General features: G+C 42.5%; 3 protein-coding genes and 1 long non-coding RNA gene across 14 annotated transcripts in view; 2 read left to right on the forward strand and 2 right to left on the reverse strand.

Annotated features, from left to right (window-relative positions):
* LOC146706651 (uncharacterized) overlaps positions 1-867 on the reverse strand; it is a 66732-nt gene extending 65865 nt beyond the window's left edge. For both annotated transcript variants that reach the window (XR_014921591.1, XR_014921592.1), the window contains exon 1: positions 802-867. This is a non-coding gene — a long non-coding RNA (uncharacterized LOC146706651). The remainder of the gene's footprint in view (positions 1-801) is intronic.
* Positions 44-4799, forward strand: LOC146706652 (5-hydroxyisourate hydrolase-like). 9 transcript variants are annotated; one of them, XM_085464851.1, is made up of 5 exons: positions 274-333; positions 1212-1336; positions 3580-3713; positions 3937-4072; positions 4539-4799. In XM_085464851.1, exons 2-5 carry the CDS (start codon positions 1328-1330, stop codon positions 4626-4628), a joined length of 369 nt encoding a protein of 122 aa, XP_085320977.1. In that variant the 5' UTR covers positions 274-333; positions 1212-1327; the 3' UTR covers positions 4629-4799. The 9 variants fall into 9 exon arrangements, with proteins under 9 accessions (XP_085320981.1, XP_085320983.1, XP_085320977.1 ...); XM_085464852.1 differs by having other exon boundaries at positions 3583-3713; XM_085464855.1 differs by lacking the exons at positions 274-333; positions 1212-1336 and adding an exon at positions 44-188.
* A 2145-nt stretch (positions 4800-6944) lies between these two features.
* LOC146706653 (mitochondrial inner membrane m-AAA protease component AFG3L1-like) lies at positions 6945-17040 on the forward strand. 2 transcript variants are annotated; one of them, XM_085464859.1, is made up of 16 exons: positions 6945-7208; positions 8716-8800; positions 9406-9485; positions 9753-9902; positions 11432-11503; positions 12217-12341; positions 12495-12762; positions 13547-13684; positions 13775-13928; positions 14013-14120; positions 14448-14573; positions 14686-14796; positions 14925-15040; positions 15164-15364; positions 15464-15658; positions 15823-17040. In XM_085464859.1, exons 1-16 carry the CDS (start codon positions 7077-7079, stop codon positions 16048-16050), a joined length of 2289 nt encoding a protein of 762 aa, XP_085320985.1. In that variant the 5' UTR covers positions 6945-7076; the 3' UTR covers positions 16051-17040. The 2 variants fall into 2 exon arrangements, with proteins under 2 accessions (XP_085320985.1, XP_085320986.1); XM_085464860.1 differs by having other exon boundaries at positions 7195-7208; positions 8757-8800.
* Positions 17041-18511: 1471 nt separating this feature from the next.
* Positions 18512-23011, reverse strand: part of LOC146706654 (voltage-dependent calcium channel subunit alpha-2/delta-4-like) — a 92950-nt gene continuing 88450 nt past the window's right edge. Inside the window, exons 35-40 of the mRNA XM_085464861.1 lie at positions 22562-22617; positions 21267-21287; positions 21039-21156; positions 20770-20890; positions 20357-20434; positions 18512-19356 (exon numbers count right to left, since the gene is read on the reverse strand). Of these exons, the coding sequence (XP_085320987.1) occupies positions 19261-19356; positions 20357-20434; positions 20770-20890; positions 21039-21156; positions 21267-21287; positions 22562-22617 (490 nt within the window). The 3' untranslated portion in view covers positions 18512-19260. The remainder of the gene's footprint in view (positions 19357-20356; positions 20435-20769; positions 20891-21038; positions 21157-21266; positions 21288-22561; positions 22618-23011) is intronic.

The following is a 23011-nucleotide window of genomic DNA, read 5'->3' on the forward strand; positions in this document are numbered from 1 at the left end:
CATTAAAATAAAAACAACAAAAATCAAAGGTAAGCACCTCCCACATTTTATCCATAGGGAATAATCCAAACCTTTGGCAGAGTTGGATGAAAGGATATACCATATACCGTATATCATTGGACGAGTCACTGCAGCAATTTAAAAAATGAATCCTTCATCCATGTTAGACACAAAGACAGGTCTGAAAGGTAAAACCATCATGGAAGTGGAATTTAAACCTGCATTCTTCTTCGTGTCCTGCAGGGGGAGACTGGTGGTTGTGAAAGGAGCTATGCTCGCTAGCTAGCAACTTGTCAGATTGGTGTTTCAAAACAAAAGAAGCAAAAGCTAGAGGTGGGCGGATTGATCCAAATGTCGATAGCATTAATGCCAATGCTGGTATTGGTATCGGGCTGAAACTAGTGCAAAAGGATCAATGAAACTGGGTCTGACAGGTTGCTAGCAGTGTTGCCAACTTAGCGACTTTGTTGCTATATTTAGCGAGTTTTCAGACCCCTTAGCTAAAAAAAGACGTGAAAGCGCGTATCGCTTTTACTCTCAACAAGCAGCGGGTGCTGTAACGCAGTCAGTTCTTTTACTCTTATGCTGTTTTGTGGATCACAATTTTTAAAACTACTTATAAACACACACACACAAAGTAACTCCACCAGAGCGCCTATTTCGGGTCACTTTTACCGGTCCAAGCCCGGGTAAAGGAGCAGGTTTGGAATTGTGACATTAAAAAAACCAATAATTGCTAAAAGAAATTTAATTTGTAGTTCTAAATAAACTCTAAATGCATTTAGGACGTTTTTTACTCACTTTATGTCTCTTCCACGATGTTATTTCTCTCTCCAACAACATAGGTTACAATTAGATTAGCATGACCAATTATGCAAATTAGGTGATGACGTCGTTTAGCGACTTCTAGCGACTTTTAGGACAACCAATAGCGATTTTCCTTACTGAGGAGTTGGCAACACTGGTTGCTAGCTAGCGAGCATATCCTGGACGATCGTAGCTCGTACTGAATTTAGAGGACAGTTTGAAAACACACAGAAAGTTGAAAGCTATGATTTGTTGTATTAACTTAAGATTATGGAGAGTAAAAGTCTCACAGTGATTTTGTGATCATTAAAATGTGTTTAGAATTTGCAAACTGATGATGAATCATCATTTCATACATGTAAATCATGACGCACTTCATCCTCTAACATGATTTTCCTTTATAGGCTAAAAGAATTGATATCGGCATCGATATCGCCCTGTATGTGATTGGCATCTGATCGATACCAAAACCTGCAGCATTGAACAGCACTTGCAAAAGCCTGCTTTACATCCATCTTTTATGTTGCATGTGGGTAAACACTGTATTCAAACTTGTGAATTTACCCATGCCTCACCCAGTATCTGTTATTCCTAACCTGCCAGTAACAATAGCAACTAAAGCTTCTGCATTTAATCTCTGCCTGTGAACTAAAATGCTAGCTGGCAGTGGGGATTGTTCCAGTCTCTTCCAGTCAAATGGTATCAGAAGAAATCGTAGTCAGAGGTGCACAGTAGGGGATGTCTGACATTACAATGAGCCTAATCATGCAAAACAATCCCAGTGATTAAATGAATCACGTGTTGTTGACTGAAGGAAAGCTGCACTCTCTTGGCTGGTTTTAATGATTTATTAGAATCAGGACAACCTTTGAGACTGGGTCTGTTTAAAGTGCATGGTGGGTAGGTGTATGAGGGAGGAGTGTGTAGTGATACCACAGCTGGTTGGAGGAGTTTGGAATACTGAATGAACTGGTTGCAACAGAGGGGAGAGCTCTCACACAGGTAAGGCTTCTCCTATTATAGACTACAGCAATGAGGCCTGAGGTGTTTCTGTTTCACACTGATGCACTTCAGTGTTTTAAAGTGTCACCAGTGCATGTATGTGCTGCTCTTGTCTCCACTTAGAAGTGGTATGTGTCCTCTGGTCATCTTATAATGATATGTAAGCTTCATATGTGAACTCTTTAGGCTTATAATATTCTTTATTCCTATTTTGAAGCATATTTATCGTTAATTCCTCAAGAAAGTTTCCAATAATTGTTTGTGTTGAGACCTCTTGATATTATGGACTCAGTGTCTTAACACACAGAAGGTGTCACATGAAACTCATAGTCATTTTTGTTTACATTAAAGTGATCGCTGAGGAAAATAAACATGAGATACATGGTCACATGACTGACAGGTAATATCATGACATCATAATCCTTGTCTTCTGAGTAGTTTATTAAACTTGGAGCACGGAGCTGTAATTTGCAGGTGTCCCCATATGGAAAAGATATATATAAATCTTACAAAGTTTGTATCTGTCTTGTGTGAAACTTGTATGAAAAGCATATAAGTGTGAAAACAGATATAAGATCCCTTGAAAAATTATATAATGAAACTTGTATGTTTTGGATACTTACTAAAACAATGTATGAAAGTAATGAGAAAGTGGCCACTTTCATGAGTAAATCATGTAAGCCTTATATGATTTACTCATGAAAGTGGCCACTTTCATGAGTAATCACATATAAGTTTTTACTATTTCTTTTCTGTATGGGTCAGACCAGAGTCTATAGCAAAATCTGTCCTTATGATCATTTGCTAAAATGGGACATATTGAGAAAGTGTAGGTATGACACTCAAACGTTGGACTGCTACATTAAACACTCTGATGTCGAAGAGCTGAAGTGTAAATTCATTCTGAATCGCTGTAAATAAAGATGAGAATGTCACAGCTTCTCAAAAGTGAAGCTAAAGCATCTTCAGCTCCCTTTGGTGTCTGGCTGCAGTATAGAAAACGCTGCTTTGTGCTCCAGCCACACTATAAAAATAAGATGGGAGGATTGCTGGGTGATTGATTTCTTTTTTAAAAAGAATTTTGGTAATCACTGCACACGCAGAGGCTGACCGAGGTAACTGCTTCTGATCGCAAGCCGATTGTGCGCATTGCCTGGTGGGAGCCAACCTGTCTCTGAACAGAAATCTCTCTCGGACAGATCACTAAGTGCAGACTCACTGCTAACAATCCTGCTCTTTCACTCTGTGACCAGTTGCAAACTATTGCATAAGTGGTGGGCAGCGATCATGAAAGCACCTCTGGCTATTTTTTTAGAAGTTTTGAAGAGACAAAAAGGTTTTTATCCTTGTACTTTTATTAATCTAAAAAAACAAGACACAAACAGTTATGTTAGACAGAGGAGGATTCCTGATAGTTTCTTTTTTTAGTTAGCAGATATAATATCATTGACCATATTAATAAAGCTTAAGGTTATTGTTGCATTGCTCTTTTTTCTGTCCTATTTGGTGTCAAGAGGACTGTGATTGCTGTACATGGAGGTGTTAGATGTAGATGAGCATCAGATGACCACCATAGACTGGTATTAAGAGGGAAATCATTGTTTCTATATCTTCACTGGTCACAATTTGCTACTGGGTACTGGCTTGGATCCCCTTTTGCCTTCAGAACGGCCTCACAGATTGAACATTCTTCCATACGATGGTGTCATGACGTCGATTACTGTAACTAAAGGTCCCACATTTAAATCTGACCTGTCCCCTGCCATCCAGCAGATCATGGCGGAGTCCAGCCCTCTGACCACTCACGTGCTGAACGCTACCGACGGCGTCCCGGCAGCCAGGATGGCCCTCAGCCTGCACCGACTGGACTCCAAGCTGATGATCTGGGCCATGCTGAGTGTCGGGTAGGCTTTCATACATTCTTACACGTAGCTTAATCTCCGCTTAACGTGTTTATTATTCAAAGCCTGAAGCTGGATAAAATCAGAAACTGAAAAGGCCAGAAATGGGGGGGTGGGGGATTTCTTTTGACAACTAAAGAAATCAGGGAAGAGCTTTTCTTCCAGGTGAGCTGACGAAAACCTGCACATAGAACTAATTAATAATTTATTAATTATTAATTTTTAGGACAACAAACCAAGATGGCCGCTGCCCAGGACTCATGAACCAAGAAACTTTTACTCCTGGCATGTACAAGCTCCGCTTTGAGACGGGTTCATACTGGGAAGGCCTTGGTCAGCCCTCTTTCTACCCCTATGTGGAGGTGGGTCATGAGGTGTCACTATCCTATATCTGAAAGAAATAAACTGGTCTGATTTAGGTATATAGTAACGCACACATGTGAATAGATCCTTATAAGTGTCACGGGTAGGACAAGATGTAAAGACAACACATTTATTTGGGAACAGAAACAGTTTGGTAGCAGTTAGTTTGTTCACCACAAGGGGTCGCCAAATCTCCTAAAACACACAAATGTCATTATCAACAAATGAGCAACAGGAAAATTTAAATTTTAAAAACATTCTTACTTACTTATACTTACTTCAACAAAGTGTTTATAATAATGTCACAGCATTATTCACATCTTCATGTCCAATAAACACTGTGACATCAAAGACAGTGGGGTCTACAACAACCAATGTTTTTGTTGAAATCATTTTTGTATCAAACATTAAAAGGCATTTTTCATCTTGCTGTAATCATTTGTGTGTGCGTTTGTGTGTTTCCAGGTTGTGTTCACCATCAGTGAGCCGGAGCAGAGGTTTCACATCCCTCTACTGATGAGTCGCTTCTCCTACAGCACTTACAGAGGAAGCTGAAAGCTGCAGAGAGATGGATTTCTGCTGTTTTATAGATTCATGACTTAGGTTTCTCTTCTTTTATATTTTACTCAGGTGTTATTGTGTGCTACATTTGTTATTTGTTGAGTTTCACTTCATGAGTGTATATACACCAATCAAAAACAACATTAAAACCTCCATTACAGTCTGCATTATAGGTCACTTGCCACTCTGTACAAATACCTGATGATTCTCTGCGGGTGTCCCTTCTTCTTATTGTGTGACATGAATGAATTTAATTTTTCTTTATCTTTAATATCTCTATGAATTATGTTTAAAGCAATAGTACACACACACTTGCTCTATTTATTATTATTCTTTAAGTGTTCCTTTAGTATAGTGAAAAGTCCATTTCTATTAGGCAATAATTTGAAATTATTTTAAAAGAAGGCAAACAAAACATTTGCTGGCTTTAGTTTTTTCTTTGCATTTGCTGATTTTCTTAAAATCAGTGGCTAAAGAGCAATATTTGTCCCTTTTTCTAATATTTAATATACCAAACAGTAACTTATTAACACTTTGAATAACAAGATCAATTAATAGTTAGTTGCACCTGAAACTTAACACTTTTTTCAAATCAACAGAAGCACAGCTTTTTGCTTAAAGTGACCAAATATTTTATTTAGATTGATTTAAAATTAAAATATATATAATTTACTGAATATTAAATTGAACAGAATTTTTATGTAACACAGTCTCGATCAAAAGTCTAAGACAACTTGAAAAATGGCAAATAAATCTTATTTTGCATGGCTGGCTCTTAAAAAGGTTCCAAGTAGAGCTTCAACATGCAATAAGAAGAAATGGGAGAGAGACCAAACATTTTTTGAGACTGCAATTTATTGAAAACAATGCTTAAACTGAAACAGGCTGTTTTACAGCTGATCAAAAGTTTAGGACCACACCACCAAAAAAACCCTGTAAACGGGTTCCAAACATGAACTCAGTAACAAGTAGCTCCACTGTTATTGTTGATCACTTCAATAATTCATTGCGGGATGCTTGTTGCAAGCATTTCCATGAGGTGATTGGGAACATTTTTCCAAGTGGTGATGACAGCCACACGAAGGGCATCTACTGTCTGGAACTGTTGTCCATTTTTGTGAAATTCCCTTGCCTTCCTTCCCCAAAGGTTCTCAATTGGATTTAGATCAGGGGAACAAGCAGGATGGTCCAAAACAGTGATGTTATTCTCCTGGAAGTGTCCCTTGTTCTGCAGGCATTGTGTACTGGCGCATTGTCCTGTTGAAAAACTCAATCGTTACCACACAGACGAGGGCCCTCAGTCATGAGGGATGGTCTCTGCAACATCTGGACATACCCAGCGGCCGTTTGACGCCCCTGCATCTCCTGAAGCTCCATTGTTCCACTGAAAGTAAAAGCACCCCAGACCACTATGGTGCCCCCTCCACCGCTGCGCGTAGAAAACCATCAGGACCATCAAGGTTAAATTTTTTCTTATCAGTGAATAAAACTTTCTTCCACCTTTCAGTGTCCCATGCAAGAGAGCACCAAACGTGGCGTTCAAGGAGACGACACCTTTGAAGACATTTTTGTTTTTGAAGCCCTTCAGTCTCAGATGCCGTCTGGTGGTTATGGGGATGCAGTCAGCATCAGTAACGGCCTTAATTTGGATCGAGGATCTTCCACTGTCTTCATGGACAGCCAATTGGATCCTCCGGCTCAGTGCTGGTGAAATTTTGGGTCTTCCACTTGATTTTTTTTGTTCCATAACCCTCAGGATCATTTAAGAAATTGCAAATGACTGTCTTACTGCGTCCCACCTCAGCAGCTATAGCGCGCTGCAAAAGACCCCGCTTATGCAGTTCAACAAGCCGACCACATTCAAAAAGGGAACTTTTCTTTCTCCTTTGCCATCAGTCATGACTCATGACAGTGTGACTACCTGACACAAAATGACAATGAATCCACATTTTGGCTTTTTAAAGGCATGTGGTCCTAAACCTTTGATCGGGACTGTATTAAATAATGTCATGAGGAAAGAAGCGAAGTCATTGCATGTTTTGGTAACAGCACTCGAGCCAGGCTTTCTCTCTAAGCCAATAAGTGACATGCTGTGCTATGAGGACCTGTATGATGCCTGATTGTAATAAATTTATATTTAACACAAATAAATGTGATTTTGTTGAATAAATTCAAAATAGTAATATTGCTGTAGTACATTTGAAAATGAGGAATATGACTGTTTCATTATTGCTAAATATATTTCCTTCAGTAACAATTTCTGACAGGCATTTTATGGGAAGCCTCAAGGGCCTTTACATCATCCTCCGGTTGACATCTCACGCTGTTACTTAATAACACTTGCAGGCGTTACATGAAGGATCCCAGGGACAGAAGTAAGACCAACTAAATAAAAAAGTTGTGTTTTGTGGCCTGAAAATCTGGGTACGCGGCACAGCGGGGATGTCTCGGCTACTGAGGCTTCTCTCGGCGGCCGCTCTGCCTTTCTGCCGTGCTGGAGGAGCCCGGGCCAGGCTGTCAGCTGTGACCGTAGGACAGCTCTTCAGAGCCGGATACAGAAACTCCACCGGCCCGGTAAGTGACGGAAGGTGTCTGCGAAAGAGTTTTTAAAATTATCATTTTTTTACAGAAATATAAAAATCCACCAGAAACTTAGTCAACGCAAGTTTCCTTTCTGTGTGTTTTAGAAATTTAATTAACTAAATAAACTCGAGGCACGAGTAGCTACTAGCGAGGACGACTGCCTGCCAAGTTTAGTTGAAACAATTGTTTAAAGTCTTTTTTTTTTCTTTTTTTGCTTAAAAGCAAATTAGTTCAAGCGTTCATCGTGAAGTCATATTTATTTTATACTTGTACCTTTTTTGTTAGTCCCTGAGAAAATCCATTTCAGCAGCTAAACATCATATGAGCTCAATGTCTTCTAATTGGCCAACTTCAGCTCAATTGCCTTACTATGCAGGAGAGCGTAAAGAATAGAAAAGAAAAACCTCATGAGTTTAACATTTTATTCGCTCACGGGCACTTCATTCGGTACATCTTGCTCCCACTGGGTTAGACCTCCCGGGTGAGCTTAAGAAATTAGCATGAGATGGTTTGAGTTTCGTGACGTGGTGCATTTTCCTGCTTGGAAACAGCCGTGAGAAGATGAGTACACGGTGGTCATAAAGCGATGATATGGTCAGCAGCAATACTCAGGTAAAGTTGTTAAGTTGTAGTCAGTTGGTACCCAAAGTCTGCCAACAACATATTCTCCACTCTGTTACTCCACCAGCAGCCTGAGTCATTGATACAAGTGAGGATAGATCCAAGCTTTCATGTTGTTTGAATTAGATTCTGGCCCTACACTCTGAATGTCACAGCAGAAACCGTGGGTCATCGGGCCAGCCAACATTTTTGTAGTCTTCTGTTATCCAGTTTTGGTGAGCCTGTGTGAATTAAATGGTCTGATTCTTATATACTTATTTCTACTCTCCTGGAGTACTCAAAGCAACTATATATACAACATGTCTCATTCACACAAGCACTTCTAAACTCAAGTGCAAACTAATAAACATTCACACACATTCACACTCTGATGAACGAATCTGAGGGCAACTTGGAGTTAGTATCTTTCCCAAGGGTATTTGGCAAGCAGACTGAAGCCAAGGATCGAACCACCAACCTTCCAATCAGAAGATGATCTGCTCTACCACTTAAGCCACCCCGTAAATCCCGAATTACAGCCCTATTGTTAGACGACAGGAGTGGCACCTGGTGGTCTTCTGTTGCTGCCGCTTCAACATGGTGTGCGTTCAGAGATGCCCTTCTGCATACTGAATGTTGGTTGTAAAAAGTGGTTATTTGAGTTACTGTTACATTTTCTCCCCAAGAACCAGGAATGTATTAGTTAGCTATAATATATATAATACAAATATATAGTATATGTCCTTGACTCATTCCCTAATGAGTCAAGGATGGACCCACTGAATGAATGTGACCTCCACTGATTAGAGGTTTATAGTTGCTAAAAGCCATTCTTCAGCAGGTTGTTGCTTGTAGATGGTGTCCAGTGTACCAGCGGTGACTGTGTGGTCTTTTTCAGAACATAACTCTGACTCCAGCTAACTTCCTGTCCTGTCGCAGATTCCAGTTAGCTCAGCGACGACTCTACGCCACAGAGCCCAAAGGTGGGATCTGCTTTTCTGTTTTTCTCAAACATCAATAACTATTTAAAAAAACTCACAAAGTTTGTTTCATTTGATATTATTGTGAATAGTTATTCACATTTTTTTTTTTTTTTATTACCAAGAATGTGAAAAACAAAACTAAATGGCTAAATACACCTGTGGTATAACGCATTTTAAATTAGACATTTCAAATGCTGATGTTCAATATGAGGAATCCGCTTCTCGAGACTCACGCAAACCTGTGTCAGCCCTGTGACAGGTTGATGACCTGTACAGGTGTACCCTGCCTCTTGCCTTATGACAGCTGGAATCAACTCCAGCACCCCCTGCTGGTCATTTTCCTTTGCAAGGCCAAAATGTGTTTGGTGGCCATCAGAATTTTTTTTTTTTTTTTTTAATATGAAAAAACCTTAAAAATTTACCCGAGTAGCTTCCTCAACTTGAGCCAGTGAGCAGGATCCGGGATGGGGCTGTAACTTCAGATCAAATGCATGTCAAACTGAAATAAGTAATCCAGTTTACAAAAGAATATCCTGATATTTCATGGATAAAAACTGAGAAACTAGAAAAGGAACTGTAGCTAAAATGACATTTCTGAATTTCAGATGGAAAAAAAGGACCAACCGGAGGAGGAGGAGGGAAGAGAGGAGGAGGAGGAAAGGACTGGTGGAGGCGAATGCAGAAGGTATGTGGTAAACATTGAAAGAACCATTCAGTTTTTATTTTACAAAATAAGTGTAACAGAATTATGAATACAGCCTCAGTTTTCAATATATTTATTTTACGTAACGGGCGAGCAGCCCAACGCTGTTCTTACTCATCTCTTATTTCTTGCAGCTGACCAATTTTTCCTCAAATCAGCGTCATCCTTTCCTCTTTCATTAGCGTGTCATCGCATTAACAAATAATAACCTGCAGGTAACTTTCCTCCTGTGCCTGTGTTGGTCTGCAGGGCGACTTCCCCTGGGATGAGAAGGATTTCCGTTACGTGGCGATCACGGTGGCCGGACTGAGCTCGGCTCTGCTGTATTTCTACTTCAGAGACACCGGCAGAGAGATCAGCTGGAAGGACTTTGTCCACCGCTACCTGGGCAGAGGCAAGGTGAGGATGTTTGCTCCCAGACTGCAGGGATATTTAGTCCTGATTGTAGTGGTTGCTGACAGATGACATGGTACCAGTCAAAGTCACAGAGTGGCTCTAACCAGCCACCAACATGAAGGAAGCTGTTTTTACTCCCGTCCCTTTAACCAAGTGTTCACACAGTGCCCACAGATTGCAAAAATAGCAAAACACACAGAATGCTGTAATTACATTTCAGTAAACACTGGACCGTTCAATCCAAAGCAGAGTTTAAGTTAAGAGTCAAGTTGAATTTGGTGAACCCCTATTATCAGAGTGCATCTTTGTAAGGTGTCTCGGCGCTCAAACTCAAACATTGCCTCCAATCCTCTGTCTGTGTGATGAAATGAAAAGGTGGCTTAATATCAGAAATATTATAATTCTGATCATTTATCAGTACTGACAGTTGTGAGACTTGGAGGTGTAAGCATCACAGCAGATGCCTTTGTGACAAAGTAACTGAGAATAAAACACAGAAAAACAAGAAGGAGATTTTCCTGGCCTGGCTTTTTATAGCAGATGACCTTAAAAATATTCTGCAATTTTTGCATAATTTTAGTGTTGAACAGCAGAAATGAGGCTTTTTTGTCCGAGGTCATTTGAGTAAAAAAAAAAGCAAGAAAGACTGCGGCCGACAGCGCTGTAAACAACGGTAGACTGGTGGGTAATAAGTGTGCATGAATTGTGTTGTTTTTTTGTTTTTTTTTCCTTCTCTTTATCGTGGTGGGAGCAAAACAGCAAAGTAAGAGTGAATTAATGATGACATTTATCAAATGTGAAGCGTAGTTTTGATCTTCTTTTGCTGCTGGTTCAGTGAATTTTGGTTGGAGAGAGACAAAACCTGCAGCTCAGAATCGAGCGCAAAGAAGACGTAAACACAAAGCGCGGACCCGACGCATCAGAATCAGTGAGCTGTCGGCTTTCAGCCACGACGGCATGTCCGTCTACGTGCCGTCGGGTGAGAAAGCCGAGAAAAAGAAAGCTGATTCTGATGCGTCGGGTCTGCTGTGTTTACGTCTTTGTGTGGAATCTGTTACCTGCTTTCATTTACTGTTTGGTAGTTGTTGAAATACTTTTGTGAGCTTTAACCTGAGTTTCTGGCAAAATACATTTATATTTAAAAGTCGATTCAGGATTTAATGAATCGATATCGCTTTATTCAAGCTACTCACCTCCCTCCATCTGCCTGTACTTTCAAACGTACACACGAAGGACCACAGTAATATCTGGACCATGGCCAATCAGACAGGTCCCGCCCCTGACTATCTCTGATTGGTTTAGACCACGATATGGGCATAATGTGTGTCTGTTGTTGACCACACTGAGACTTTCAGAGTTCTTTTTTTGGTTGCACCAGTGCGACCTAGGATTTTTTTATTTTTTATTTTTATTTTTTTTATTTTTTTTAGTCACACCATTGAAAAATGTGGTCACATTTGTGACCAAATTGGTCGCACTCTGGAGCCCTGTACTGATGTTTCTGCAGGTTAACAGTTTCATGCTCTTTCCAGGTGGATCGACTGGAGGTCGTCAACAAGCAGTACGTCAGAGTCGTTCTGGTGCCGGGAGCCGACACTGATGCGGTAAGGCAAAGCAAACCAATGCTCAAACTGATTTTGAAATAGATTTTTATCCAGCTGTCACAACCCCTAGTGGCTCTTCAAAGTATTGCTTGTGGTCAGTTAATTTGTTTAATTAGCCAAATTCAGTTAAATTTCTTTACATGTTTACATTAAAAAAACTAAAAGTTTCTTGTTTTAAGGATTTTTTTTTTTAAAGGCACAATCTGGGTGTTATGTACGTTTAGAGAAAGCCTGAAAGAGTTTGGGCAGCTAGTGAAGTTTAAAAAGTAAAACAAATGTAACCAGAGTAACCATTGACCACTAGTAGTCATGTGAAAACAACCATCAAATTCGCCCCATCATCCGACCGTCCAGTGTAGACCAAAGTGGAGATGTTTGGCACATTTGGAGAAAACTGAACAGAGCATATTCGCACAAAAGCCTCATACTAACTGACAGCACAGTGGAAAGGCTGATGATTTGGGCTTAAAGTGGAATCTTCAGATGTATAAAAAGTGTCACAGTGAGGTGCTGCTACATACAGTACAACTCAGTATTAATTACTCTGTCAGACATTCCCTGAGGTTTTTAACTCATTAAAAATGTCAAAGTTGCACAAAGACTATTTTTATTTTGCATAGATTAAAAACCCAAATGGCCTAGGAACAAGTAAGTCGCACAGTTCAGGCTACCTTTCTCTAGTTGAATGATGCATGATGTTTTTTGTCCCTCAGAGTTACGTCTGGTTCAACATCGGCAGCGTCGACACATTTGAGAGAAACCTCGAGACGGCAGTTCTGGAACTCGGAATGGAGTCAACGCACCGACCTGCTGTCGTCTACAGCTCTGAGAGTGATGGGTGGGTTTGGACACACAAACGCAGCATGCATTATGTCAGCCAGAGACTTTAATCAGGGGTAAAATCTTTATTAAAAAGGGCCTAACAACCTCAGTTTCTATAATAACATTTGTGAAAAAGTAGCTTTCCCAATGCTGCTTTTTCTTCCTTTAGCTCTTTCCTGTTGAGCATGATCCCGACCGTGCTGCTGATTGGCTTCCTGCTCTTCACGCTGCGGCGGGGACCAATGGGAGGAGGCGCTGGAGGTGGTAGGAATCCATTTAGCATGAGCGAGTCAACAGCCAAGATGATGAAGGACAACATCGAAGTGAAGTTCAAGGATGTGGCTGGTTGTGAGGAGGCCAAGCTGGAGATAATGGAGTTTGTGAACTTCCTGAAGAACCCGCAGCAGTACCAGGACCTCGGAGCTAAGATCCCCAAGGTAAAAATCCGAGCTTTGCAGACACGGACTTTTCATCTGGTGGAATTTTTGTGGTACTGCTGCCTTTTGCATCACGAGATTTACAGCATGTTTTGGAAAATATTTTGTTTGACATCCTCCCTGTGAAACTCCCACTATCGCCATATTTTCCTTGTTTATATCTGGTAGTATATAAACATGCATGAATTAGGTCTAGACAACTTAATATTTCCATGGCAGCCTTTATTTGATGGTTACAATAAAGTCGTTTTAACCTCTCGATACATCAAGTGTATTCAATAGATCTCCCACCCCTAGTTTCTGCGATACCAATAACTTTGACTGCATTTGATCATCTGTTTTATTTATGACTTTGCTTACAATCTTGTTTGTCTGCATTGCTTTGCTCAGATATGTGTAGAAATGCTTATGAAGAGTTTATTTCACATTGATGAGTCCCTGCTGCACATTTTATTAATAAAGCTTTTACTGTAGTCCATTTTTCAGAGTTTTGTTCCATTCTGAAGATAAAGTACTTTTATTTGAGCACATTATTAGTGTAAAAACACTGAGCTGTTTTCCCTGCTGTGTGTTGGAAATTCTGGACTCTTAACAGTTTTAATCCTGTTGTAGGATCCGAAAAGAAAAATCCAAAAACGAAACCTGAAATGAAATCAGTCATTATTCGTAAAGATACAGGCTAAAGACGAGGCATTTATAAATTAGTGCCGTTTTTTTGAGGGGCAGTTTGTCTTGGATGTGAACTTCTCTCAATCACTCTTAACTGATGCCGTTTTTATCTCAGGGAGCCGTGCTGTCCGGACCTCCCGGTACAGGAAAGACTCTGCTGGCCAAAGCTACAGCTGGAGAGGCCAACGTCCCCTTCATCACCGTCAACGGCTCCGAGTTCCTCGAGATGTTTGTGGGCGTCGGTCCGGCCCGAGTAAGTGAATGAACCCGGAGCAGATCCTGGAGCATCTGAGATGACTCTGTTCAGACACTGAATGTTTGACTGCTCTCTCTCCTCATGAAGGTGAGGGACATGTTTGCCATGGCGAGGAAGAATGCCCCCTGCATCCTCTTCATTGATGAGATCGACGCAGTGGGGAGGAAGAGAGGAGGGGGGAACTTTGGGGGTCAGAGTGAGCAGGAGAACACCCTGAACCAGCTGCTGGTGGAGATGGATGGTAGGCAAGCTGCATTTTTGAAGTGGAACATACTATCCCCCCCAGCCCCCCATTAGATTTAAGTGTCTTCATCTTTTTCTACAGGTTTTAACACCGCCACGAATGTGGTGGTCCTGGCTGGAACTAACAGACCGGACATCCTGGATCCTGCTCTGCTGAGGCCAGGACGCTTCGACAGACAGATCTACATAGGTAAGCAGAGTCTTTACTGCCTTACTGCAGTCTCCACATCTTAAAGTATTGGAAAGTGCCCAAATCATTCTCCCACTAACCACAGTGCTGCCAGTTGGTGTGAGGTGTTGATTTGCTCTTGGCATTCTCCGAACATGCCATTTAGAAACCTGATTAAGTGTAAACATGGCAGCGAAATGTACCTACGAGGGATATCTGGGTTTTCCAATGTGATCAGCCTGCTGGAGGACGCATGCGGTGCCCTGTAAAATCATGCTCATGTTGAAGCTCCGCAGAATAAGTTTTAGTTGGAATGCAGAGGAAGAATTCTCTCCTGTCTTCTGTCAGGTCCGCCGGACATCAAAGGCAGGGCGTCCATCTTTAAAGTCCACCTGCGACCAATCAAACTGGATCCCAATCTGGACAAAGACGGTCTTTCAAGGAAGATGGCAGCTTCCACACCGGGATTCACTGGTTTGTAACAGTTGGATCGAATAACAACAATGTAACGGCACTATCGCAAAAATGTTCTTTTATTTTGAATCATTATATTTGATGACTGTTTTTTCCCGTTTGAATGAATCAGGAGCTGACATCGCTAGTGTCTGCAACGAAGCAGCTCTGATCGCAGCCAGGCACCTGAACCCATCCGTCAACAGCAAACACTTTGAACAAGCCATCGACCGGGTCATTGGAGGTGAGTGTGACATCACCTAGTACGTGACGGCTGTGTACGGTTGTTTCTTGTAATGGTCTTTGTGTGGTAAACGGGACAGTTTGTATCTGACGTCCTTACAGTCTGACTCCCGGGTTGTTTGCTTTCAGGTCTGGAGAAGAAGACTCAAGTCCTGCAGCCCACAGAAAAGAAGACCGTCGCCTATCACGAGGCCGGTCACGCCATCGTCGGGTGGTTCCTGCAGCACGCTGACCCTCTGCTCAAGGTAGGAGCTCTGTGCGTGCTTGGGCTGTGTCGTTTCTGTTATGACTCCAGCTGCTCTGTAAATCTCCACCAGTTACAGGTGTAGATGGAAGCTGTGGGTTAACCACACATGATTTGTATCCAGGTGTCGATCATCCCGCGGGGGAAGGGTCTGGGTTACGCTCAGTACCTGCCTAGGGAACAGTACCTGTACACCAAAGAGCAGCTGTTCGACAGGATGTGCATGATGCTGGGAGGGCGTGTGGCTGAGCAGGTTTTCTTCGGACGGATCACCACCGGAGCTCAGGACGACCTGAAGAAGGTCACGCAGTCTGCCTACGCTCAGGTACGCACATGTGACTAAAAACACACTCCCTGTTTGATTCCCACCAGCAGAAGAGTGCTGTTTGTGCCGTAACGCATCGCTCTGCACCCTGATTTGCAGGTGGTGCAGTTTGGGATGAGCGAGAAGGTGGGACAGGTGTCGTTTGACCTCCCCCGACAGGGCGAGGTAGTCATGGAGAAGCCGTACAGTGAGGCGACAGCAGAGATCATTGACGAGGAGGTCAGAGAGCTGATAAATCGAGCGTACGAGCGCACCCTGCAGCTCATCCAGGACAAGAAGGACCTGGTGGAGCTGGTGAGACTGTCTAATACGCAAAAACACAACCTCAGATAAACGCAGAGTATTCTTTCCATGATTCATAGTTCAAGTAAGGATGAACTGAAGCCCAGATGTGGCGCTTCAGTTCATCCTCTGTCTGAAACAAACCAGTTAAGCTCCACCTCTGCTGTGATCCTCAGGTGGGGAAGCGCCTGCTAGAAAGGGAGGTGTTGAACAAGGCTGACATGCTGGAGCTGCTGGGCCCTCGGCCGTTTGAGGAGAAGTCAACGTATGAGGAGTTTGTGGAGGGGACCGGGAGCTTCGAGGAGGACACGAGCCTGCCGCAGGGCCTCCGAGACTGGAACCAGGAGAGAGGAGGGGAGGCGGAAGACAAAAATTCAACTCGGGACAAACGGCAGGCCATCTAGAGTCCAAAAAACACCCAACACGTACCAGCTGCAAAATAAAAAAAAAAGGTCTGACAGAGTCTGGGAGGTCTGGGGGAGGTACTGGGTTTAGGAGGAGCACGTGGCCATTCACCCCGATTTGTTCTACCTTCAAGAAACTTTCTCTAGTTTAACACGTTTAAGATAAGGTGAAATTAACATGTTCATGAACTTAAACATAAAAATACAAGATTTCACCAGGTCATTTCACAGATTTCAATAAAATTGTGCTTTTTATTCAGTCAACTTTAACTTTACTTGTCCATCCTGCAGAGGATCCATACCGCACAATCTGAGACAGCTGCACTGCTCGTTAGTGCTCTGTCTTTAAAATGTAAATAGTTGGTGACCTGTATAACTAATATGAAGGTTGGTGGTTATAATTTCCTACTACTTGTTAAAAATTGTATTTTAATATATAACTGTATTGATATTCTGCTCTGGCATCACGTCCACGCGGATTTGATTTTAATTAGATGCTAAAATAAAGTAAGGAAGTGGGCAAACGGGCAATGTTGGGAGCACCTCAGATACCTCCTCCTCAGATCCACCAGTCTCTGGTCAGCCTCTGCTTGTAGAATTTGTCCAGAGGTTCCTTCTTTCCAACATCTGGGCAGGAATTTGCTCCAGAATGCCTTTAAGACTCAAACAGGAGTCTAGAATGTACACGATGCGCATTTAAACAGTGGATACAGACTGACTCTTCCTTTATTTATTCTTCTAAAGGGGAGACCCCTTCCTGACCGATGCCTTGCTGATAATGAGGATTATTTTCTGTGTCCAGACTAAAAACACTGGATCGTTTTTAAACTTTTCTTTTTGTGGACAGCAGTTACTCTTCATACTGACACGAAGAGTCGTCGGACCGAAACACCTCAGCAGCATCCGTCACTTCGGATTTCTTTTTGTACAAACGTTTTGATCATATTGATTTTTGTGTGATGTTAACAGAAAATAAAAAATGGAACATTTCGTGTAAGTTATGCTGATTTAAAGTAAAAATCCCCCTAAAATACTGAAACACAGACCGTCAGTGATGGCTGCAGGCGTCGCATTTCAGCCCCAACGCGAGCCGTTCCCCTCAGAGTTAAAGGCTCGTCTTATTTTATGTTTTAAATTTTCATCGGCAGCATCCCTGAAGGGACTGAAACTAATTAAGCTTATCTCGCTAACGAATACGTTGAAGCCTGTTAGCATCCAAATGAGACGAGCGCCTCCTGGAAGTCTCCCAGCACAGGAGATAGATACTTCATGTCCTGATTTGTGTAAACTGATTTTTCATTTTTAAGATGGATTTTCAGGTTATTAATAAGCTTTATATTGGAAGATGGAGCCCCTACAATGTTAGAGGGGGAACTCGTACAGCTCCAGCGAGGAAGAACCCGCTGGTGTCGGGCATACGGAAAGGCAGCCTTATATATAAACACATGGGGAGTAGATAAGAACTACTGAGCCTATTGCAATAATAATGTTGTAGAGTAGTAACAAGAATCATAACTTGGATTTATAGAGCACCCTTCAAAGTACCCGAGGTTTCTTTAGACACAGAAAAAAGGCTTCAGTGAGCATGTGACATTTCAGCTGCTTTTTGAGATGGAGGATCACAGATCTCAGAGGGGCGCATGTTTCAGAGTGAAAGCCCTGCTCCCAAAGGACCGCTGTCTGGAGTGCTTGATGGAGAGTGAGCATTTGTACTGAGGAAGGTAGAGTCCAGCGTGGGGAGAAGAATGTCTGATGAGTCCTGGGGAGCAAGAGCACGAAGGGATTGGCATGTGAGGAGGATTTTATAGGACATACGGGCTTTCACTGGGAGCCAGTGGAGGTGCGTAGCTAAGGGATGATTCAGGGTCACCTGATCCAGCCCTAACTACTCTGTCACAGACGAGCCTGATCTTAAAAGTGGGACAGCTGAAGGCTCTGCCTCCCATCCTACTTTTAAAAACTCGAAGAGTGTAGTGTAATGTAAGCCTGCAGCGTGAGAGCGACGCGCTCTGTCCTGATAATGAGGCGCTCTGAGGTCTTTAAGATGTGAGTCTGATCAGTCAGGACTTTGTATTTGAGGAGAAGGATGTGAAATTCAGAATTTAACAGGGAACCAATGAAGAGAAGCTAACATGAGCGTAACATGATCTCTTGCAGCGCTGTTGTGCATTTACACCTGCTTCACATAGCAGCTGATCAGCGGTGCAGAGGTAAGAGCCCATGAGCTCTGTAAGAAAATAAGGTCTGCATTTCACCAGTGTTGTTTTAATCAGCAAATCAGTGTCACACCAGTTTTGGGAAGAAGATCAAGGTTGGAATTTCCAGTTAATGACAGAAAATATACAATGACGGTGACTCTGAGAATACAATTTTATTTATAGAGCCAAATCACAACACCAGTCGCCTCAAGGCGCTTTAGTTTTCTTTGTAAATGTGAAAAAACCACAAACATGCTGCTGTGTAAAGTGAAAAATGTTTTTTTTTTATTGTGTTGACATTCCGAACAGTCCCAGTACATCTTTATCTATAAAAACTAATCCCTGAATGCTGTAGCTTCATTTCCACCTAAAGCCGCGACACCGCTTCTGTCTCAGCCAACAAAATCAGCGAGACGTCACTTTCTCTCCATCTTCATCTTTAACAGGCTGGCGCCGCGCTCCTCAGTGAGTCACAGCGTTTCCTTGCATATGGCGTGCGGCATCTTCTGTTAACCTTTGACCCTTAAAGCTGCTGAGAAAGTCTTTGAGTGTTTAAAGTTCTGCTTTTTTTTTTTTTTTTTTTTTTTTTTTTGTCCGAATTTGAGAGTTTTGGTAAATCGAGGCTGTAAAACTCTACGTTTACACATCAGTTCTCTATCAAAAAGCTACAAAGGTGCTACATTCTTGTTCGGGTGTAATGGCAACGCGTCTCCACGCACAGGCTGCACTGTCCAGGAGGGGGTCCCCCCCTTATCATTTCTCCTCCAGCTGCAGAGCCACTGCAAAGCTGATCCAGAGTCCGTTTAGTCTATTACAGGTTTTAAAGAAAACCTTGTGTAGCCCTTTATTTGTGCTGCAAAGTGAGGCCGATCAGCAGCTGAGACAGTTTCTCCGTCCAAGTTTGTCTCTTATTCAAGTTTAAAAAAAAAAAAAAAGTCCTTTGGCTACCTGCTGGATGTTTAAGTCTCCGCCTCACTGTCATGTTCATCTTGATTAGTGGGTTCATTTTGGTTTAGAACTCAGCGACCAATGAGATGAGCAGAGAGGCAGAGAAGAGAGAGAGCGACAGGGAGATGGCTGCCGCCCCGCCGCAGTCCTTAGCGTTCTCCTGTAGGACGAAACAAATGTGATGCTCAGTCCTTTCATAGCAGTTTCTCTGAGTACATCAGCGTTCACCTGTTTCACCACACAATCTTTAGTTAGCTTTACAGAATGAACAGCAGATGACTTGATGTATGAACGGTCAGTGAAGTTGATTTTTCTGTCCATACTCTGGACTCATTTTAGCATACATCATATGCTAACCTGTGCATACTTAAAGCGAGTAGACCTACAGTATCACAGTTTTTCTCTTTTTCTCTCTTTTTTTGCTTTTCTTAGATGCACTCAAACTTTCTATTTACATGGGGCAGCCAATCAAACGACAGCTGGGTTAAAGGGAGGAGGAGCTAAAAACAGCTTACTTCAGACTTGAGTGCTAGAAAATAAGGCAACATATTTTTGGTTTGGCTTCTTTAGTTCTGAACCAACTGATGCAGAGTCTGAGATATTTAACCCACAGTCTGAGTGTTCCTTTGGAGATCATCCTGACATCCTGATAAATGATGCACCACAGTCCAGTGTAAGCAGTAGATTATTACAAGCTATGACCCATCATGCAAACCTCTTCTAGGGGAGTCCAAGAATAAAAATAAGGAGCTGGATTTGTGCCCAATACATCTGCTTTAAACAGCCATCAAGTGTGACGGGACTGATGTTAGAGATTATACACAAGCTGCAACAACGACTGTTAAATGATTAGTGGAACGTTTAAAGTGAAGAATTTGAATCCCTTAAAAAAATCACTCTTAACAAAAGAGGTGATGTTCTGCTTTTCAGCTGACTCAAGGATTTGTTGGATGTGCTGCAGGACAGAGGTGCATCAGTACCCGATTGACCCTGAGACCTGCTTCCCCTTTATTTCACACACAGACACACACAGCTTATGTGTTGTTGCTAGTTTTCTGTGTGAGATTCTTTATTTGCCTTTAAAATCACCACGTTTGTGTTTGTTAAATAGTCTTGCAGTTCTTTTGCGTTCACAGTCAGCAGTGGGGCTCAGCACTGACCTTTGGGTGGTAGGCGTGGCATGACTGAGGGCGCCGCCGCACCTTCTGGGATTTCATCCTGTTGCACTTCACTGTGGCGTTATGTTCACAGATATTAAGGAAAACTGGAAGCTCGCTGTGAAATAAATATATAATGGGGACGAAATTTTGTAGAAACAAAGCATGACGTAAATCTGAAGTTTCAAAGCCTCAGCTAAGAGCAAACAGATGTTGTGAGACTGCTCAGATAATCTATTAATGTTCTCATCATTGGCTGTGGAGTGCCAGTGAACTGCATCACTGATCTGAGGGAAAATAAGGAGATTACAGCACAAATGTGATTTTCCAGGCTGAATGCAGTCTTGCCCTCCCTGCAGTATTTGTGGCTGTAAGCATCCAGCAGGGGGCAGCATTTTGCTGCTGAGAATGTGAAGGATATATTTGATCTCTTTGGGCTCCAGCAGAATGGCTCCATACTGACGGGAGCAGTCACAGTAGGCCTGAGTCACGACCAGAACCAGGTTACTGTCAGGAATCTGCTGCACCACAAACATCCTGAAACGCAAAGAAGGCCGCAGTCAGTCACTGCCAATCATTCAATTATGCTTAAGTTGAAACTTCCTCGATTTAAGACCAGATTAACAAACTATGAATGAAGCTTGTTTTGATTTTTAAAGTGTGTGTGTGTGTGTGTGTGTCATACTTCTGGCAGCGTCCACACTTGTTGAGGCTGTTGGCCTCTCTGACAGACGGGTCGTACATGAAGCCTGGGTAAGCTGTGTCGCAGGGTTGCAGCGCGTCCAACTTCTTCTGCTTATGAGCTGTGGACACCACACACACACGTACACACGTTACACAGCATCGCTACACCTGAGATGGCTAGTCCCACTTTTTGATGAGCACAAGATGCCCACAGATGTGCTGTACTCACATGTGTGATAGCCAGCTTTGGCTGAACAGATGAAGATGGATCACAGTGACGACACAGACGGCACACGGAGGTGATGAAGGTGAGGATGGTGATGGAGAGATGATGATGAAGATGAGTAATTTATTAATGAGACCAAATGAAAACAAAACTTTTCTAATCCTTTTCTTTCATAATTTTGTTCTGTAAAGTTTCAGCCTCTGGAGACACGACACTGACACCTGTGCTCACTAATGTGATAACGATGGAAAGGATCACCAAAGACACTGAGTTCATCCTGAGAGGAGCACGAAAACCTCTTGAATTGCTCTACATATTTTTCCAGACAGCTACAGCATGCTGCCACCTACAAATATTCCTCCACTAATATGAGGTGCAATGATAAAGTTAGGCACATAACTCTGTATAAATAACAGAAAATGTATCCAGCCACCTCCTGTAGCTCTTTGGGGTAAATGCTGAGGTGCTGCTGAGCCAGCTGAGAGACATAGTTCCTCCACTTAGCTGGACACGCTTCATCAGCCACGAGGCATCCAGGAAAATCCTGGTCAGATGCTGAACCACCTGAATGGACTCAGGTTAATTGGGAGGAGACAGAGCTCTTTACCCCATCTCTAAGGTGGAGCCCAGACACCCATCACATGGATTACTCTTTTTGTCAGGTCATGGTCCTACATGAGAGGATGATTTGCCGTTATGGTGGCGGGGTGGGTAAAGGATTTTTTCTGCTCAAGTAACCCCATGAGCTATGCTGTCTGAGGCAGTTTGGCACCAGTAAGGTCCAAACTATCGATTGAGCAGGAGGTCAGGATGCGATTCCCTATGAAGAGAAAAACAAGGGGCCTGTTCTAACCAAGCAGACTGTATCCGGCCTAACCCAAATGGCCCTGCCTTCCTTTGGCTCCCATGGTCTGCTGTTACTTTCAGGATCAGGCAGCAGTCAGAGGTGGAGCTCATGGTGCTGTGATCCCCAGTTACCAGTACTGGTTGTAGGGATACATTGAGAGTGGTTGTTGTTCCCCTTCACAGGGTTGTGCCGTGTTAGATCCACTGTAATCAGACTGATCTCTACTGTAATGTCCTGAGCAAGCATCGACCTGTGGGACTGAAAATGAAACCAATTTGCTAAAACGTGCAGCTCCACTAATGACCTCTTGAGGCTGCCTCGAAAAAAGAGGCAATCCCAAACCAGCGCTCCTCATAAGATTTAACTTCCCGAGATACAAAGACTTCCCAGATTTGATGTTGATTAAGTGCACTGTCAGAGAACTTGACCAGTCAGGTCAGTCTGAGCTTACCATCCACAAAATAATCAGAGTGCCAGAGACCACAGAGGTTAAAGTCCAGCAGGAACCTGACAGAGACACAAAAACAACTTGTTAAAGACAAAAAAGCACCTGACATCCAGCAGCAGTAAGTGCTGTGAGGTAAACTGTGAAACAACTGAGGCACAAAGCAAAATTTAACTCTGCAGGTTTCAGTCAGTAAAAGTCTTTTGGTTCGGTGATTTAAAAGTTTGAGTCCAGCAGTCTTTAAGTACCACTATTTGATTTATTTTTAAGCTTTAAAAATCTCTCAGTGGTGGAGGTTCAGTTTGCAGTTAAAATGATTTATGCATATTAAAAATGTGAACCACGCACACTGGCTCATTATCCACACCCTGAAGACATGAAGCGGACAGAAGTCTCCCTGGACTTACAGTGTGTTTGCTGTTAACATCATTATGAAGACGTTTCTAATATAATAAG

Source organism: Copadichromis virginalis, linkage group LG7, assembly GCF_057382275.1.
Source record: "Copadichromis virginalis isolate Kocher_CV1m ecotype Utaka linkage group LG7, C_Virginalis_male_GT1.1, whole genome shotgun sequence".
Taxonomy (NCBI): Eukaryota; Metazoa; Chordata; class Actinopteri; order Cichliformes; family Cichlidae; genus Copadichromis; species Copadichromis virginalis.